Source organism: Opisthorchis viverrini, assembly GCF_000715545.1.
Source record: "Opisthorchis viverrini unplaced genomic scaffold opera_v5_251, whole genome shotgun sequence".
Lineage (NCBI taxonomy): Eukaryota > Metazoa > Platyhelminthes > Trematoda > Opisthorchiida > Opisthorchiidae > Opisthorchis > Opisthorchis viverrini.
This window is the reverse complement of record NW_008751908.1, coordinates 590856-608263: the sequence shown is the minus strand read 5'-3', so window position 1 is coordinate 608263 and position 17408 is coordinate 590856. Positions and strand designations below refer to the sequence as shown.

Below are 17408 nucleotides of genomic sequence, written 5' to 3'. Positions count from 1 at the left end.
TCATCCTGTATAGGTTTGTCAAACATGTAGCTCTACCTGTTGCAGTACGGATGCATACTTGAACCCACCGTAGGCTCAGACTAGCTTGTGTGGTAGGACTGGGCTTTTTGCGTCTTTAAACACAATAACACACTATTCTAGATAGCACGCCAGTATTCTCCGTAACCTCCGCCACTTTCACAAACCGTCCCTCCAAAACCTCAGCGCCGAGAGGTGATTTGCAGTAAAACTTTCCAAAACTCTCAGCTTTCGCCTATATAGAAATATTCTATCCTCAACTTTTGCTGTTGCAGACTAGAGATGTTATCTGTGTCGCAAAATCTTCTCATGAGGTCTTAACCACACGCATCCTCCATCCTCCCGCTGCATCTCCGGGAGTACCTCAAAAAATTCTGATTTATTGCAAAATATTTAAAGAAGTTCTAGGATGTAATGGGCTTTAAAAGCCTATCTCTGTTGATGGTTTTTGGGTCCTCAGATGCAGTGGCGCCCACTCACACGTTTCCCCCAAGTATCTCTTGGACACAAGTTTTTACTCAGTCTTGTTTGCTCTGATGTCATTTATATTTCTACAACTTGATGAGAATTCAATTAGTTACTGAAACCACTGAAACACACCATTCTAATGAGGCTATTCTCGTCATGCATTTACTCATCTAAGAGGACGTAAAGTATCATAATTTCTTCTTGGTGAAAAACAGAAAAATCTAGTAGTTTTCTTAAAGCTATCAAATTCATTTTTCCTTATACCAGCCAACCGGACTTTGCTGAACTGCACGGATCCAGAACAACTCAGTGAACCATTCAGAGAACGCCACTGTGATTCTCTACGTATGTGTATTTTGACAACTCTTCATGAAGGTATCCGAAACGGAGGTGGGATTGGCGATGTCCTTAGGCGCCCAAGTATTCAGGTAAGTTTACGTGATTCTTAATAGCTCAAACTGCCTGGTTATTCTGTACTTGCCGCCTTAAAGCCACCTTAAAGCCATTGTGGCTGTGAGTTTTCTCTGCTGAATCCTACAAACCACGGAAGCCAGTAGCTCGCAGTTTATACCTGAAACCTGTTAGTTCCCGATAAAAATATGTTGTAGGATAATATGTGCGAATTTAGTCTCCTCACGCATCGCCGTAAGCATTTGTACAAAACGAGGATGTTGGCAATAAGTACAGCACTTGCCTCCGTTAGGTGAAGCGTTCATTTAGATTCTTTTATGAGAATCAAGGCCAGGTCATCGGATGGTACTCATTTGAGACATGAATACAGCATTTCAATAATATGATAATTTTCAATGCGTCCAGTGGCAATTGCAATGAGAATGGTAGTTATTTGTGTTGTAACGAGATTGCCGTCTAGCATAATGAACACTTCACTTCCAGCCACTATGTCATATGAAGCATGACCTCTGTGGTGTCTGATAACTTCAAGTATCCAGCTACTTATACAGCCGTGAGGGATGAGTACATAGACCCCATCATTCAGATTAAGCTAGCAGTGATTTTTAGCTTGACCACAACCGAAATGGTATCACACGTGTAACTTTGTCCCAACTCTAGCCTTTCGCGGTCGGATGGAATCAAAACAGTATGTTCTAGTCCTCAAAAAAGACGCAGCGAACGGTTTTTATTTAGGTGGTGTAAGATGTCCAAGCCGTCCAAGTGTTTGATGAGGCTTTTTTCCCTCACATAATCTGAAGTAACTACTTGAAAATGTCGTGAATCCACCCATACTGATTACTGGACTGTAGATTCTATGCCAAACGACAGACCTGAATAGTGAATAAATATCTGAGAGAATGAGCGAAGTCAGCCGATCTAAGTAATGGATCAGATACTCGAACTCTGATCCTACTGATGTATCAAACACTTTTCGGGGCCAAGGTTTGTGAACGAACCATTTAAAATACACATTCATCATAATGGGAAAATTTTCTCCGGTAAAATCGACTTGAATTATTCACCGTAGCGCGTATGGGGTCAGTAATGACATCCTTCTTATTTCACTGGGGCATAAATACAAGACTACGTTCTCCTACATTTCAAATAGCTGTTCAATGCATGATGTCAGTACCCATAACCGCAAGCAAGCTTCTTCATGAGTGAAGCGCTTATATGACCGCTTTGTGACTGTTTCAAAACTTGTCCGTCTAAATAGCCTGGAAGCACAACCTGTTCACCGAAAATAAGACAATCGTCCACAAATTTGAGCTAATCGCGTCTTATCCAAAATTCTCCACATTACTGTATCCACCCATCACACAAGCGAAGCATAATCTTGAAAATGTAAAATCAGACTTTTGTTTGTCGTGTACTTGGCGATGTGATGAATAAAAGTTATGTTAGGCATGATCATCAGTTTTATGAGTGGGATTACTCCATCTTCCTCCGGTTGATTAGTTTCGACAGATGAACTGATCACACTGTATGGGTTGCGCTGGCTTGGCCATGTGCTATGTGTGCCAGTCGACCGACTTCCTCGAAGGGCCCTTTTCGCACAACCACGTGAAGAGTTGAAGAAAGCCAGAGGCGGTCAAACAATGACTTGGCAACGAAGTATGAAAGCCACTTCCAGCAAACTCAGTTGCGCTGGCCATTGCTATCTTCCTGGATAGGGACCCCGAGACGGGCCATATCGATGGTTAGAGACATTGTCAGCCATGGCCTAGTCGCTCGCTCAATGACGCTCATGCATCCAAGTTACTGCTTTCAATGCATAGCTCCTTTCCCAACCCTCCACTCAACAGTCCACCTACAGTGGTGTATTTACGCACTACTTAATTAGCTCCCGCCTTCAATGCGCAGCTACCTACCCCACCTCCCCGAATCATCGGTGAACGAAACTGTTGCAGCTACAACCACTGTACGACAAGTACGCGATTATTACACCTGATGATGATGATAAGTGCATCAATAGGACCAAATCCACATGAGCCATCAAAAGGACAGTTTGTAGAATTTTAACATTTGGTCTACCCCGTTAGCCACATAATAAACACAATGTTTTATGGTGTAAGTGGGAATAAAACGATATACTCAGTCAGTTAATTTGAACCACACAGGTCAATTCCTCCTCTCAAAAGACACGGCAAGTTCTTTTGTACGCATAGGATGGGTCGATATTAATTAATCGTCAATACCGGCATTTTCAGATAAGAGTTATGGAACAAGACGGTGATTGATATTCTGGAGTCACTCCTGTGACTAGTGACTTGAATATGATTTACAGTCGATGAGGTCAATGGTTCAGTCAGCCGAATTAAGTGTGGCACGTGTTCCGATGCGCTCTCACGTAATCTGCGGCCTGTCCGAAACTGCTGGTAAATCTATGTATAACGCGAGAGAATAGATGCTAAGTGCGCTGTGTGTTCTACTTCTCAGGCTGAAACAGCAGCAAAGCGGTTGGATCAGTGCGACCAATCGCAGCATGTAGTTTTGCTTGATATTTATGGTCGAATGGTAGTCTACAGACCGCAGTATAAAGAACACACCTTTCATCTCCGTTGCGTGCACTTTCTGTCGCTCTGTACGCGATCTATTGTGAACAAATTTTTATGGGTAGCCACTGCATGGCAGTGACCAGAGTTGTTGGTTGAGAACAGCTGGTGACACATGAAAAACGTAAGCTGAAATTTTTCAATCTTTGGGGTCAACAGTAATCCTTCATCAGCTGGACCCTAACTCTGTTTCACACTATAAAGCGCGAAAATGGCATGAGACCGCTTTTTACTGTCTCTCCAGTAGCGGGTAGAAGTACTACATCGCTACCGTTCTCGAGTCATCAGGCTTCCAAACACAACATATCTTCCAGTAGAGTAGGCGGACTATACATTTCAGCGGCGAAAACACTAGCCACTAAATCCAGTAATTCACTAACTGCCACGATGGAACATGGGTGGATTCTCCTATCAGTCCACCATAGTCAATCCGAGGCACGCTTTTGTACGGTGAAGCCATACTCCCTGATACGTTGGGGTAGCCGCTCAAGATAAGTGATAAGCTACCGTAACATAGGACATGATCCAATTATTTAGAAACAAACAAGCTGAAGATATGTTTGTCACAAGCAGGGCTAAACCCAGGAAAACATATAGCAAACATTCATTTTAGTGTCCAACGACAACCCACAATATCATGTTACTTAATGACGAACACCATACGAATCTACACAACAGCACGGGCTAGCCGACTTGTGTTATTCTTTGACGTCACAGCGGATAATTATCATGTCGCATCAATATATCACTCCAACAGTCGTCCAAGCTCCTTTACAAAAAATAAATTCGACAAATTTGCTGCAGCTGTGTAAACTGATCAAGATAGGCCAGATGAAGCGCTGATTAATGTAGTAGGCGATAAGCAGAAAGACCGTAAGCACGGGGCTATTCATGTCAGCAGCAGCAGCAGCAGCTAGAGGAAGCCTCAGCAATGAGATCACACGTTGTCAAGACCATGTGTGCGCCAGTGTGGATAGTCCCAAGCCAGTCCATATAGTGTCGCGAAAATAGATCGCTGCATTCTACAAATGGAGCTTAATAGTCTTGACAGACCTCTGATAATATTCGTAGTCTGTGAGAATAATATCTGTGAGTCTTTCGTGGGACAATCCATCTAATAACTTGGTCGTCTGAATATTTCATCAGTACATCCAAAGGAGTATCTAGTATTATTCAGCATGTAGAGTAGTGTAAAGTACATTACGGAGAAAACCTCTCCTAACTTCTACGTCGAAGAATGTCGATACAAAAATGGCGACTTCCAGTGAATTACTTGGACAAGGTAAGCAAGTAAGTGAATAAGCAAGTAATGAGGGGAGGAAAGAAATAAGCAAGGAAGCATTTAGGCCAATGAGTGACAGTCGTCATGCCGTACCAAATATGTTCTTCCTACACCCCAGATATTCTTCGCCCTTGTGAACCTCCCTTCCATGTATAGTTATCACTTGACGTTTTTCGATTTAATAGACGCTTGGTTGTACCAAACACGTGTCGATCGAGCGCACAAAACGGATGCACTCGCACCATAACAGGCGAGTAAAGTAATCGATGGTCACGCAATTAGTGCATAACGTGTGGTAGGAACCAAATCCGAAATCAGTATCCTTCTGTTACGGATGACACGGGTAGGACGTCAGCCAAACTTTGACGATCTAATCATTCTGAAAAACATTGCTGCCTTTAAGCTAAGGATGTTTTCAACACCGATGAGATATTATTTTTAGTTGGCCTGATAGACACTAGTCAGCTGTTGTCGACCACTGCGTGTGTTGATCCATCACCACAACTACGCCCCCTGGTTCATTCGCGATTTGACCAACGATCTCGTTGAACTAAATTTGGCGAATAAAGACACCCTTGTCATTAGTATTCTCCGCTACCAATGCCGCACTCAAAAGGGTTTATGGGTGTAAAATAATCACTGCACAACAACACAGTAGCAACCATGTTCTATCGGGAGATGCAGTTGGATTCCATGGTGGGGGCCAGAAATGCCGGCCAAAATCGTGGTATTCACATATGAAGTACCAGATCTCGTCCCAATGATGACAAATGCCGACCAGTCTCAGGCCCAAGAATTACACATTTGCTTTTACAGTATCCATCGAAAATGCTTTTATAGCGGTGCCAATCACATACGGGTTTTGATGCTATTTTATGATTATTTTGCAGTAGTAGTGGCCTAGGAAGTGACGTTGAGGGCTAGCTTCTTGGTTGAGGCTAGAAATTATTTGAATACAAAGACATCGTGATCAGATCTCCTCTTTCGTTGTCCTTGCTTCCCTTTGTTTTTGGAGGATGCGTCCAAGACATAAGTGGACACTTTCAGTTTCTAAGACTATTCATTTCCACTCAGGTTTCACATCGGACAACTTAAGTTACCTTGAGTTCTCCGCATATGCTTATCTCGCTCCAAGTCCACGACATTACTCCGAACTGGGGTTATGCTGTACAGTCTTTGATTTTACTAGTGCTTGTTTTTGGTGCCACAAATCTCGCTTAAAAAAGGGTTTTGAGTCAGGACTGGTTAAATTCTATTTGGAATTTTTGCATCTGCAATTTGAATACTGTGACACAAAAGTGTGGGAATCATTGGACGCCTGAATAGTAAGAACGCGTTTGTTGATCCATCTAATTTATAGCAAAATTAAAGAGTACTGGTGATAATTAGCAATCCTGCCGCACTACGATTATTACGATTTCATTTGATTCCTCACCCTCTACATAGACACAGTTTCGAGTTGTGTTGACGTGGCCAAAAGCAATGTGAAATTCCAAGAAGCAAGTTGTTATGGGTGGTTGATATTAATATCGGTGATTTGGGAGTTTAAATTGGCCCTTATTGGAATGAAAGTCATCTTGATCTGACCCCCCGCGCAAGTCTTGTAACTGAAAAGCGATTGAGAATTACCATTGCGGAAATTTTCGTGGTTGTCAATCAGACTATTACACTTTCATTGACGACCGTTTTCAGCCCCCCTTCAGGCTTATCATTTACGCCAGTCCCCGAGTTTCCGTAAACGTTATGTTCTACTTAAACTCAAATAATACATCATTCGCGAATAACATCCACTTGCACACTAAATTTATCTCAGTGGGACACTTCGAGAAACTACACCTGAATTCCTCCTTTAAGATATTCTTTCAACTGAGCGTGGACGGTCTGATGCCTACCACGTTGGTCGCCAACCCGTGCTTATGGGATCCGTTTTGACTTATTCACACAGTTTGCAGCTTGTTGTCTGTAGCTGAGCGCTAATTTTAACGTGGAATATATCACCCCTTCAAAATTCTTCCACCTCAGGGGAGTAAAATTACTCGCTGATCAGGTGGTCCTTAACTGTAATTAACCGTACTATCGATTCTGCTTTACGCAGCATATGCCTAACTCTCCTGGCGTTCTTGGTACTTGGTCACGCACAGGCGGCTTTTCTGAAAAAAGGTCGATTTTTTATTTCTGTTTATCAAATCGAAAATTTAACTATGCAACAAATTTTCACACATAAACCAAAAATGGTATTATTGATATCATTGGTCGCAACGCATTGTCCGTTCGCAAACAAACTAATGAAATTAAAGATGTAGTCTTCCCCAAACTCAGAAAACACCCTTTTAATAACTGAACTCAACTCTTCACTGGGCAACAATCTCTTCCTTGGCATTGTCTTAGAAACTACCTGTTGATTACCCTATTTCGTTTCCGCTTACCAAGGAGAACCACTTTTTGACGCGTACGATCTACGACTTGTCATTCTTTGTGATTGTGATCATTATCATTCTAAACGTGGTATTCGGCGTGATCGTGGACACATTCGCTGCACTTCGTCAAGAAAAGCAGGACCGCGAAGAACTGGCCAGAAACAACTGCTGTGTTTGTGGTAAGTAACAGAGCAGTCAGCCAAAGAACTTTATATTAGACGTACTACATGCCTTCTGCGATATCTTGAGTATTAGTAGCGCGATTGATCTCACTACTACAGTTATCCCAAGTAACTTTGAATTATCGCTAGTGGCTGCATCGTTAAACCACATTCTGAAGCTACAGGTCAGTAAAATTTTACTCACTCTTAAAACGATCCCGTGTATTTGAACGCACTTTTTCTGCCCCTGGTCTTGCGACTTACTATGGCAGATGTTGCCAATAGATGTACTATATTGCCATTGGTCTTCGTGAGTAGTTTGGAAATCTCCATACGTTATATCATAAGCACGTCAGACTGCAACTAATGCGCCCATCCTGTATGTCTTTTTCAACCACTCAAAAGACAGCTGTCAAAGTTGATGATATTATCTGAGATCGACGATTCCCCTCGTATGCATAAGTAGGTGTTAACATTCGGGTATGGGCAGTCGTACTCAGAGGCTGACCTGCGAAACAGATGGCAGACAACCAAAATACCAGCTTGGCTTTCACCAAGTGCCTCTTTAACATGTAGTTACTTCCAAGTTCGACTGTTGACGGTGTTGATCAACTTTTTCAGTGGTTAACAGCAGACCAGATACGGGACCCCTTGGATCCCGCTTTCCTGTCGAGGGTTGAGTAATTCATATCAGCGGTAGCTGACCGGAGAGTACTTCTTGGACTTCCAGTACCGTATAAGACACTTACAAAAATAAGACTGTCAAAGAGAGTCTAATTATACTACGGTGTCGAATTTTCAGGTTAATATGTCCTTCATCTACTCAATACACAGGAAGAAGCACCTGTGAAGGAAGCTGGATAGCAATTGACGTTTGTGTCTATTATGTCCATGATTCAACTGAGTGAATCAAAGCCATGCCTTCTGAACCTCTTGTGACCAGGCGTAAGCAAGCTCAGGGAACCTCTGCGCTGCTTTATCAGTGATGATAATTAGTACTAAACTTGACAACTTGCCTTTAAGTGTTTACGCACTGTGGTTACTCGCATCGGATGCGGGGTTGTTTGTTCTTGACACAGGCTTACAAGCTCATGCATAAGTGAGAATACGTTCGTCTACCCAGGCGTGGTAGCTCAGCTGTACCATAGTGGTGTAATGGTAACACGCTCGCCTCATATGCCGGATGTCAAATGCAGCCATAAAAGTGCGCTGCTGATGAGTTCCAGTAATAAGGAAACCCGTACGCATTGCCTCTTATCTTTGATTTGGACTGCACCGGGACAGAAGGAGGGCTCTTGAAGCAATAATAATGTGAATGCAAACCCACAGCTAATACGTCTCTGAAGTCGACTTGTACTTTAATCGGTATTCGCGCGTTTGCAATGGTTGAATGCTATTTTTCCTCATTTCACACATCCCTCTGTTTGTGACTCAGTTCTCTAGCAGTAAGCTGGAATAATCGTGCACACAGTGGATTGTCATTTATCTTATCATTTTTATTACCAATGAATGAAACGGTCTTCTATGAAAACACGCTTGGTAACGGTCAAATACGATTCCTACGCAGCTGTTTTCATATCGGTTGTTGTGTTCAAATTTATTTTATGACTGCACCTTTCTGGCGTGATGTGAGAACCGGTAAATGTTGGGGGCCGGCAGCTGTGCGATCACCGTTCTATGGGCTGACACCGTTTGACGACAGCAATCTGATAGACTTTGTGTAATCCGGGTCAAAATGCCAAGGAACAGCTGTTTAAATGCACTAGTATCTGCGGTAGCAAGCCTGATAATTCATAAATTAATTTTACTGATGAACATCTGGCCGTGCTGTTTTATATATTTCCGAACGCTTTTAAATCGATCTACCTCTTCCGCTGCATGTGCTATCCACTGATGCTAGGACGGATTCAAGTGACTGTTTACTAAGCTTATCGACAAAACAGTTGACAGCAGGTCGTTTGGGAACCGCGTCTACATTCAGTAAACAGTTCTTTGAGCTCAAGATGGATAATCACCACCTTTACGCTTTATATCATTAATCATTCATAGGCTGACATAATCTTCATGTTCCACAATGATATAAGACGGTCAGTGATCCGGACGATTGGTTATTTAACTTATTTTCAGGAACCTTCAATCACAATCTCACCCTCATTGATTGATGGCTTGTGATCTCATGCAACGCTACGAGACTAGTTGTCCCAATGTACTACGCCTTGATGGCTAGTAAACGAAGAAAGTCTGTGAGGCACTAAAAGTCCACAGGAGAGGAAGGCAACCAACCAAGAAGTCATACTATTCATACGGAATAGGTCTTGCTTCAAGTCCTCGTGGATACTGGCGTCATGTCAATCGTGCACTGAATTGCAAACAATAGATCTGGATGTGCGGTTGCCGCATGTATACACCTCTCCTATTATAACAGGCAGGAGACGATCACAAGGAGAGACAGATTCCATCTGTCGTTCGTCTACTTCTTCCCGGCCAGTGTGCAAAAAACGATGCCATTGAAGAAATGTAGGTAGCGACGTAGTATGCTAGCACCATCCAAGTTGCTGATGCCCATCGAAATTCGAACTCTTAGGTCCCTCTCGTGAACACTCTGCAGCTAAGTCCTGCGCCCTAGAGTCAATTACAAAAGACAGTTCCCGGGGTAATGCACCCACCCGTCAGTGAAGAAAGCTGTTTATGAACATGCCATTTCCAGGGCATATAAAACGAATTCTCTGTCTGCTGACAAAACAATGCAAATTTGATGGAAATTTCATAGGGCTTTCTTGCTTCACTCAGGCTGAGTGTAACTTTGTAAACATTCAGCCGCCCAACATTGCATGTGGCTAGCTCGGTCAATACGGCATAGAATAAGAGAATCTACATCCCGATTTTACTTTTATTGGTTCCTGCAGGGATAACAGTCAGGTTCATCGATACCAGGTTGAGCTGAACGGATCTATCCGTGAGTATTACCAGTTGACACTGTAGCAGTTGGAGGTACATAATTAACTGTAGTCATATATCTTGCATAATTTCAGGTCCTAAGTGTGGTAGGACAACAAAGCAGTTTAGAAATGCATTGCAAAGAACCAACCAAACCAAATTCGTGAACCAATCCCTGGGAAAATAATTTTTATTGTAACCTCTCAAGTACCATTAACGTAACAGCTTACGGTGATTTCCCTCTTCAGAAGTTCTTTTTCGTCGTTCTTTCGGAAAGGTAGGTCAATATAACCTCTCGGTCATATCCGTAAGCAACTTCGGCTGAGATGAAGACTGCCTTCGTTTAGTACGAGCAGTGGTTCCTATTGAAGTTTGCTTGCCTGTCTATTCTGTTGTTACATTATTACACTCAGGATTGCAGCGCCCCGTATTCGAACAAAACGGACTGAGTTTTGATGCACATGTGAAGAGTGAACACAACATATGGAACTACGTGTACTTTGTTGTCCTGCTTAGAACGAAAAGTCCGGCGGAATACACAGGACCAGAAAGTTATGTGAATGGCATGTTGAAGGTAAGACTGAATTCAGTGCAGCTAAAACTATTCTTTGCTGAAAGGGTGCTCCACTCTGAGTATGAACACTATCATATTAAGGAGGGCATCGTATTAAGAAGAATGGATATTTAGGAAAGCTAGTCATTTGTGAATGCCATGCCGACTTCACAGTATGGATTTCTTATGGGTGATGCGCTAAATCTGAGTGTGGCGCATATCAGACGTTTTTGTGAAGGACACCATTTTAAATTCTCTGAAGCGTTCCCTGAGCTTCAGAACAAAAACTTGTTTTCCCGAATCCACCAATAAGTCCCTTGTAGCCAGCATGAGAATTAATGCATTCGTCCGAATACGTGTTATAATTTTCGGATGCAGCCGTTGCATAGCAATGTTAAGTGATGCTATTCGGCGTTACTCGTAGTGATACAGTTGCGTAATATTCAGTGGGTTACCAACCATTACAGGATTGGACTAGTTACGAATAGCCTGCGTGTAACTCATGCTCTTTATTCTGTCCATCCTCCAATATTGGGTCCACGAGATCTTCAGTGTTCTCAGATGGAGTTACTGCAAAATATAACCGCTAACCACTATCAGTGATCTACGTGCTGCTACTCTTTATGCAGCTTTTGTGAGAGGTTATTTGAAGTTATAAGTATCTTGGGGGTTGACGGGTTGACAGCAGGCATCTTTCCTGTTCGCTTTTTTCTCCTTACCTAAATGTTCTAGCTATGTAAAGTGTGGCGAACATAAGGTAGTTATCCATCTGTCTTTTTACACCAGCGTTGCTGTTGGTGATCATGGTGGTGACACACAGTACCGTTGGTGCTAATGCCGAGTGATACCAAATCACTGTGCTTCAGTCAGACAAAAAGCAATTTCTGAAACATATTTCCTCTGGGATATTACCATATTTGGTTTACCCGACGAAGGTTGTATATTTGAGAAGTATTTATTACACAATACTGTTTCATCATGTGCACCGAACCTCACCTAATCTCCCATCAACCGGAAGGGTGGTACTTCTGGAAATCTGGCACTTTTGAGGAATTGATATTTTCGAAGATCTACTCAAACCGGAAGCAAATAATTAGTGAACTTTTGCCCTAAATTCTTCCACTCAATCTTTAGATGTTTTCTGCAGATTGTTTAGTTTGTTTGACAGTGGCTCTCGATATGTGAGGAACTACACTTTGCATGTCCCTACTGTAGGGTCATTCCGAAGGAAGTTTCGTGGTAATACCAGATGTTACCGACATCACTTGTAAGCACAGCGTGTATATTTAAACACTTGCGTCAAAACGTCTCAAAAATATGGCCACTGCTAAACTGTCATATTTGTCCCTAACCAGGCAAAGACTACTTACATTCATTTGGTCCGAGAACTTAGAACACAAATAACGGTGAATTGAAAGCAACAAACCAAAACGTTTCAGCGAAAAATACTGAATGCTATACGACCCGGGATCTCCTGTTTAGAAAGCGAAAAACCGCGTATTTCGTAGCGAAGAACACGAACTCTTGGTCTAGGTGTGGTAGGATTGGTTGCGGCACGAACCACGGTGTGTGGTGAGCGTCAAAGCAAACCAAGTAAACCATTTAGCCTCAATTTTGTCTTGCATCAACACATGGGATTTATAGCATACTATCTGGGACGTAAATGTGCTTTGAACGCAATGCTAATCCGCTTACCGCCCAGGTCTCGTGAACCAAGAGCACTTCTTTTTACTTCCACTTCGTTTTTACGTCCATCATTCGGGCTTTCATCTAAACACCGCACAAAGACTACATGCACTGAATTGCGACAAGGGAGTACTTGATAATCAAAAGTTCTTGATGATGTCGGTTTAGAAAACGTAGGACCAACCACGTGTGCCAAGCAATGCTGTTAGTAAAACATTAATCACGCATTACCGATGTGCGTATCTGTTTGCTGTTGTCGCGAGTCCCCATTAATTCGGTTATCACTCCCGACCCAAATGAAACGTACGTGAAGCGTTCGTTTGTTTATCTGCATTCAACCGCCCAGCTGGACAGAGGGTGTTATCTGTGCTCTTATACTCTGTGTCTCAAGCCATCAAAAGGCTTGGTCTGTCGCTCATGCATATGGGATGCGGTTTAACTGTGCTAGCTACCTAGGCACCTCTTACCAATCTCCTCCGTATACAACGCTCTTCTTTCTGTCACCAAGGCGGGTGATGAAAACTGCTCTCTATGGTTTGGCACACCGGACCATGTAAATCAAGTTGCCTTGCGGTATCACTTAATACCACAAAGATGAAAAACTGAAAACAGTTCTCCAGTTTTGCTTCTTTATGGAAATTTGGAGAATAAATTAGGGCCTATTCATGCTAATTCCTCTGACATGGGAGCAAATAGAATGACGCTTGTGAACTGAACAAAGTTGACTGCCACCCGATCGCTGAGGAGGTAATTAAACTTGGCTTGTTTTCAGGAAACATCATTCGAGTTGGAATGAACTGCCTCATGCCAGGACACCACCCCCGTCCAGCAAAGTGAAATGAAGCAAAAGATCAACGGAATAGCGGGTGTTCAATGTGTACCCTCAATTAGCCGCTTAAATATATTCATATAAGAGTTTCAGTTGGCCAGGAATATAGCTGGAATGTGGAACGCACGAGAGACGCAAACGACAAGGGTCTCTTGGGGGACGCAGTCCAACCATAAAGATGGCGAAGATATTACGAGAATGGTCTGTCTCCGGGATAAAGCCAGACCGCCGAGAAATTCCTGTTTGTACATGTCTGGTTTAATCCGTCTAGTGACTGAATAATTAGCAAAATGCTTTGGACGGCTATTGTACAGTAGGTTTATGATGGTTATCTAACTGAATTGTTAATTCTTCTAGCGTCGGTAAATTTACTATACAAGCTGTGATATAAACCCATCGGACATATTCTAAGGGATTAAGAGTGAAATGAATTGCAAATGGTCGATGACCTCAGTCACCAATATCGTTCTGCAAACTGGAAAGCCATTTATGTTTCCGTATTAGATACGTTTTGACCTGAGAGATTAGTGGACCACGACGAAGTTATTGTTTGCGTGGCACTTCTCCTACCAGCGGTCTGGTTGTCGTAATCAAACTACAATCACTTTTACTGAAGGTATCGAACTTTGTCAGGAGCGTTGGATGGATTTGATGGAAAATCGCAATAAAAAATGGTGGAAATATATCAGTGAAAATTCTACCTGACCAACTCCATGAGTAGGATTGGGCAAACTGGTAATAAATGTACTGGTCATTTGCTTCATTTGGTTGAATTTTGTTGAGAAATTGGTGTGTGATCTCCCCAAAGTGGTTCCGATCATATTAGGTTACAAAGACTCAGTGTTTGGAATGACGACCTAGCTGCCTGCTCAAAGGTCCTGAGGCTTATAACACTCTGAGGGCTTGTGAAATGAAAAAATTCCCTGCAAACGTGCAGTGTAAATAATAGTTGTACCAACTAGCAAACTACTTTCGTGAAGCCAACCTTTAGGAGATCTCAACTTCATTTGGGATAACGCACTTTGGTAAAACAAAGTCAAAAAGCCCGCTGAAGAACACTTGTTTAAACGCAAGATTTCTTTGGATCCGATTGCTCCGTTTGACAAACATAAGCATTAGCTTTTTCGTATTAGTCAGCGGTCTTAGCTATTTTAGGTTGCCTTAAAATCCGCTCTCTTGTTGGCCTCGTGTCTAGCCCTTTTCCATCTACTTCTCTGCATCCCCAAGATCGATACTTTTCATCACACCTGCCGTCGAATTCACGAATTTACCGCACTGCTTGATTTCATTCGCAACATCACTGCGCTGAATCATCAGGCAATTGGATGACACATTAGACCAAATGTGTTCCTTCTATTTTGTTTGTGTCCAAAAAGTCCGGCTGAACACACGGTAAAGTGCTCGTTAAGCGGATTGATGCGCGCGCAGAACAACGATTGAGGAGGCGAACAAAGCCGTGAGGAATTCACTAACCGACCATTCTACAATCGGCTAGGTCATCAAAACCGACTAAAATTTGACATCCTCCTATCTGAAAGTAGGCTAGCACGGAAATACACGCAGATCGGTTTTTATAATCCGTAGTAAAAGGAGAGATTTTGTTCAAAACAAAAAAGCCAACTTAGCTGTTTGTTATTTCAAAACAAAATAGGTATTGTGTACATAAATTTATCAACTAATAACGTGAACTTTGGATTGGTGCCTAAATGTGTTTAGACCGTCATTGCTCTGTTTATTACACTGGGTCAGGAATTCGTCTCTTTCTGCACTCTGTAGTTAAAGTTCACCTTCTGGTATAGTCTTTCCCGGTTCAGTGAATTGACTCATTTGTGTGGGTTTGCAAATCATTTTGAACCACATGAAAAAAACATTATTCCGCTGGATGTTTGGGCTTGCTAAATAATATATTAATAAAGTAATATCTTAGTCATTTGACGCAAGGTACAGCCAAGGACTGGGGACGGTACCGCGTTAATGATGTTTGTGCTCTCAATTGTTAATCGTGTCCCCCTTTTAGTCTATGAGAATGCATCTTAAATGGGACCAGATCCGTAGGAAAGCTTCTTGATCGGCTATAAGGGCTGCTCTTCTGTGAAATAGAACCACCTTAGGTGATGATGGCTTTGTCCAGATTTGGCATGCTGCAGAGATTATTTAGTGTAGATAATGTTTAATGCAATTTAGCTTTTCTGTCCAATTTTCAGCTGCATTCGACTCAATTTCGTAGCTTTTCTCATGGCTTGATCAAAGACACTAGTTTATATTCTTGTCTGGGGCATCTAGTTGGACTACGGACAGTCCAAATTAGGCACTCCATGGCACTCCGAGAGCGCCGGCGCGGTAAATGTCCAAGACTAAGCAAGCGTGAATCGGCGTATGATGGAATTTTCATCAGCTGGATTTTTTTAACACTCAAATTAATCAGATAGGCTATAAGGCTTTGTTTTGATATAAAGATGGTTTCCATCTAGTCTATACTCAATATGTTGTCATTTGGCAACAAGAATGAACACATTCTCGCCCACTGACTCAGCTTGTCTAGGGATATGAAGGTTTAAGATTTTATCTATTTTCTATCATAATCATCACAACCATCATCATCGTCATCATCATCGTCATGGACAGGATGCTTCGCTGCCTTACAACCATGATTGACTTGATTGTCCTATATGTAGCTTTTGTTAATTTATTTGGATATAGAAGATAGTTCTTTGTCAAAAAACACGAATGTTCAAAACGGATGTGGTTATTAACCATTATGTCGATGATCAAGTTAAATAAGAGGATAGGCGTTAGCAGTATTGTATACTTTTGCGAGGTTTATGGTAAGTAATTCGACTGGGTTTGTTTCAGTCAATTCTGTGAGTGCAGTAGATAATCCTGTCACCGGTTTCTATTGTGTGTTGTGCTGTAATTTTTCACTGCGCCTAACCAACACTCATGCACTCTTTCGCTGCCTGCCAATACACTTGTGAGTTTGACGTAATCTTTCCCAGCGTTTGCCATTTCAATATAGAAAACCTTGAGGTATGCTTTTTTACCACTTTTATGTGTTAGCACGTTAAACCAGTCCATGCCTTTCATGTGCTTTGCTAGAGGAAGGACCTAAGATGGATCCCAGTTCGGTGTACGTTAAATATTCCAATGGAAAACAGAGGACATGCCAAGCGAAATGAAGAGGCTGCACAGCTTTTAGAGAAAATAGAAAGCACTGACAAGGCGGTTAAGAAAATGGAAAGGCTGTTGCAAAATCTAACCGAACAAGTGAGTTTTTAGGTATCGTAACCTAAAATAATGTTTTTTGGGTTTCGCGAATCATTAACGCTGAGGTTGTTCTTTCGAATGTGTAAAGGCACAGGACAGTCCGCTATCATGAAACTTTAGTGCTTTGACTCTTGTCTGATAAGCACACTGATTGAACTATTCTGTGGGAGCTCCGGTAGTGGATATCCTTGATTTGGATAATAAATCAAAAATTATACAACGGAACATAGAGAGGTGTGAAAGTTACTTGTTTAGATTCTTGTCACTGTTGGCTGCCATCCATTGAGTGTAGACGTTATACGGTGATAAATACAACTCTCTTGAAAGCTAATGCAGAATTCGTCAATGAAGAAGTTATTTTTCATGCTCTGTTTTATTGGTTTTTATTTCTATTTCAGCAAATATTACACCCGATTCCGTAAAATTGCATGTAACAGTCATCACTATTTCTTGCTATAAGGTGGCGCCGGTGGGAGGATAGGAAGCTGTCGTTGGAAAAATGAGTGAAGCTAGACAGGACAGTTCGATATGGGTTGATAGACATTTGCCCATTATCGTGGATAAAGTTGTCTGGTCTGCCAATCCATCGACTAGTTTTCATGGGGATACCATTAAAACAGCCATAAATTCATCTTCATGTAAGAAATTCGTGTTACTTACTACACTAATTTATAGAACATACGCGTTGGGTGTTGCAAAAATAATACTGTATCGTGAAATGCGAACAGTCTGGTTTCAACTGGAGACTAAATGGATTTCCAACTGAACCACTCATTGATGGTACT

At 42.0% G+C, this 17408-nt stretch overlaps 2 protein-coding genes across 2 annotated transcripts in view; one reads left to right on the top strand and one right to left on the bottom strand.

Moving 5' to 3' along the window:
• T265_09036 (hypothetical protein) overlaps positions 1–17408 on the bottom strand; it is a gene marked incomplete at both ends in the record, with an annotated part of 127507 nt that overhangs the window by 102837 nt on the left and 7262 nt on the right. The window lies entirely within an intron of this gene.
• The window catches only part of T265_14735 (hypothetical protein), a gene marked incomplete at both ends in the record, with an annotated part of 115853 nt that overhangs the window by 97627 nt on the left and 818 nt on the right, over positions 1–17408 (top strand). The window contains 4 exons of the mRNA XM_009175006.1: positions 754–914; positions 7165–7372; positions 10705–10865; positions 16456–16623. Coding sequence (XP_009173270.1) covers positions 754–914; positions 7165–7372; positions 10705–10865; positions 16456–16623 — 698 coding nt within the window. The remainder of the gene's footprint in view (positions 1–753; positions 915–7164; positions 7373–10704; positions 10866–16455; positions 16624–17408) is intronic.